General features: G+C 39.4%; 1 protein-coding gene across 1 annotated transcript; it reads left to right on the top strand.

Moving 5' to 3' along the window:
- The first annotated feature begins 672 nt into the window (after positions 1-672).
- LOC138590381 (tumor necrosis factor receptor superfamily member 5-like) lies at positions 673-2,611 on the top strand. The gene is made up of 7 exons (XM_069661009.1): positions 673-792; positions 995-1,088; positions 1,176-1,304; positions 1,836-1,991; positions 2,081-2,168; positions 2,263-2,429; positions 2,532-2,611. The coding sequence occupies exons 1-7, from the start codon at positions 754-756 to the stop codon at positions 2,609-2,611; spliced, it is 753 nt and encodes a 250-aa protein (XP_069517110.1). The 5' UTR covers positions 673-753.
- The last annotated feature ends 250 nt before the right edge of the window (positions 2,612-2,861 follow it).

Raw genomic sequence — 2,861 nt, 5'->3', positions numbered from 1 at the left:
TTCCCAGCCGGGAAACGACGGGTCCATTGAGTTTGAGGTTATCCTGAACACTAGGTCCCTTACCAAGTTACGCCAGCAGATGGTGCTAAAATACGGGTATTTATTCTAAGTCATGTCTGTTAGAGACGTTTAACTCTTTTAAACTGTTCTTTATTCAAATTAAATAAATATAATGACTAAACAATGGCTGCCCTGACTACCTGGGCTACACCTCTCAAGAGATATGTGAGAAGTTTTTCATCTCATTTACAAGTAAAGTTATGGATGTTAGGCAACAAATCACCCAGCCAGACCGTATTCTACATGGGCATAGGACACAGTTATTTTAGCACTTTTGAGTCTGTGTCCATTTTTATCTGAAATCATATCCCACATGACAGCCTCGAGTTTTTCCTAAAGAGGTTTTTAACACCGTTGGACCTGATAAAATGAAGGGGTGAATCTGTTTAGTGATGAAGATAACTGCCCCTCCTCGTCACGTTGTGTTTACTTCAGGTAATATGAACCCTTTAATAATGAAACCCCTTTAAGTGGCTTCTCTTAAGTGTCATCATCCTCATTAGTTAAGGCTGATACTTAACTTTATTTGATAAACAAATTAATTCTGTTTAGTTGTTCGGTTTAAAATACAAAAAGTGTGATTGAATATTTTCTCTCTCTGTTCCCAGGTGGTGTCGTGATCAACGTCTCCCTCCATCTCAGATCTCAGTGAGAAGACGTCTTCATGAAAACTGTGATCCTGACGAGACAACGATGTTCAGAGGGACTCTTTGGTCAGCTGCATCACTGCTGGTAAAAGATTTTATTATTACAGAGATTTTTTTGTCTTTTTCTTTTCCATCTAAAGTTCAAAGAAAGTAAAACACAGAAATAAACTGAAGAACTGAAGGTGTTTTTCATCAACACACTGAGGGATGATGTTCATGTTTCACTGACACCAAACTCTCTCCTCTCCTCTCCTGCTCTCTCCTCTCCTCTCCTCTCCTCTCCACAGATGCTCGTGCTGAATGTCTTCAGAGGTCATGCTCTCACATGTGATCAATCTGAGTATAAGATAGGAAATAGATGCTGTCCTAAGTGTCTTCCTGGTAAGATCCACCTGAAAATTAAAGAGATATATATATATATATGCTTATGACTTAAAAAATATATTTATATCTCTTTTTTTTAAACAGGAAGTCGAGTTCAAACTGATTGCAGCTCAGAGTCCAATCACACCTCCTGTCTGCCCTGCACTGAGGGAACCTTCATGAACCAGCCTACTGACCGTATGCAGTGCTTCTACTGTAGAGACTGTGATGCAGGTACATTTCTGATAATATAACATAATATAATATAGTATAATATGATGATAATAATATTTTCCAAACCTGAGTGGAACACTAAGCGCCACCAAACAAAGCAGGTTAAACAGACAGAGAGCTAAAGAGCAGCTGCTGAGCTAAACGCTGTGACTGCCTGAATCAAAGATCCGTGTTCTCTGTCCAACAAGTGTTCAGATACGAGAGGAGCTGTTTTTTGGGTCAATATTCTGAAACATTTGAGCCTGTTTTGGTTCCACAACTAAATGTGAATGATCTGAGTTATAGCTCAGATGTTTGCTGCATTCACAGCAGCTCAGTTTGTCTCCGTCTGTTTGACTTTGTAGGAACTTTTTGTCCTGTGAGAAACTATTTGAGTTGAGCTAAAGCATCCCTGCTCTACATCCTTACCTTCCTTATAGATGTAGCCTTACCTTATATAGAAGTGCACTCATTAGAGAGAAGATATCTGCCAGGTGTGTTTGGCTGATGGGTCGAGTAGGTCCATAATAACCTCTGTGTGTGTGCTGACAGGTTCTGGTGTGAGGATAAAGACGTCATGTACCCAAACATCAAACACAGTTTGTGAACCACTGGAAGGATTTTACTGCACAGACTCTGCAGAGGGCAGCTGTGCAGCAGCACAGAGTTACACAAGCTGCAGACCAGGAGAATACATCAGACAGAGAGGTGAGTTTTATTTCTAATAATAAAATTATGAGACAAAATCACGTCTAAAATCTCATTTGAACTGGTTTTAATAAATGTGCTGTGTGCAGGAACGTCACAGAGAGTCATTGATTGCTCCGCCTGCAGTGATGGAACATTTTCAGATGGGACGTTTACATCTTGTCGACCACACACACAGTGAGTGAAGCTTCACATCAGACAGGGACACACCTTCATGAGTTCATGAGCTCCGACAGGTGTTCCTCTAATAAATGTCCCTCTGTCATTACAGGTGTCAATCAAAGTATCTACAGCTGCTGAAAGCAGGAACTGATTCAACTGATGCTCAATGTGGAGGACTGAGTACATTTTGGATAATGTTTATAGTCTCTAATCTTGTGCTTATTTTATCAGCTGTACTGTATCTCGCACTGAAGCAAAAAAGACTTCAAAAACAAAGTAAGTATTTCTTTGTGTCAATAAAAACTTGATCATGTTTTGATAGATAATACTGTCTGTGACATCATCAAGTTTTTATTCATTGTTTATGTTTTATTACAGAGAGAGAAAGAAAAGAAGAAATTCATGATCTGGTATGTTTTCTTCTCTCTTTACTCTCAATCTATTTAACAGTGAAATAATTAAATGATGTCACTCACTCATTAATATTTCTCTTAAAGGAACGGGGGATTCTCAGCCTTATCGGAATAGAGCAGGTGAGACAGCAGAGTGTTCCTCTGACATGTTCACTGACTGACTCTGTCAGGTTTTATAAAATGTTCCTGTTATAAATAAATCTCTTCTCTCCTCAGGAGGTGACAGAACAAACCTGAACATGCAGACAGTTTACCGTCACACAGTGATTGGTCCATCAGAGAGGTCAAGCAGAGG

Source organism: Semicossyphus pulcher, unplaced genomic scaffold, assembly GCF_022749685.1.
Source record: "Semicossyphus pulcher isolate SPU_LCO1_2020_fin unplaced genomic scaffold, fSemPul1.0.p SCAF_13, whole genome shotgun sequence".
Taxonomy (NCBI): domain Eukaryota; kingdom Metazoa; phylum Chordata; class Actinopteri; order Labriformes; family Labridae; genus Semicossyphus; species Semicossyphus pulcher.
Note: the sequence above shows the minus strand (reverse complement) of the source record. Positions and strands in the feature narration are given on the sequence as shown.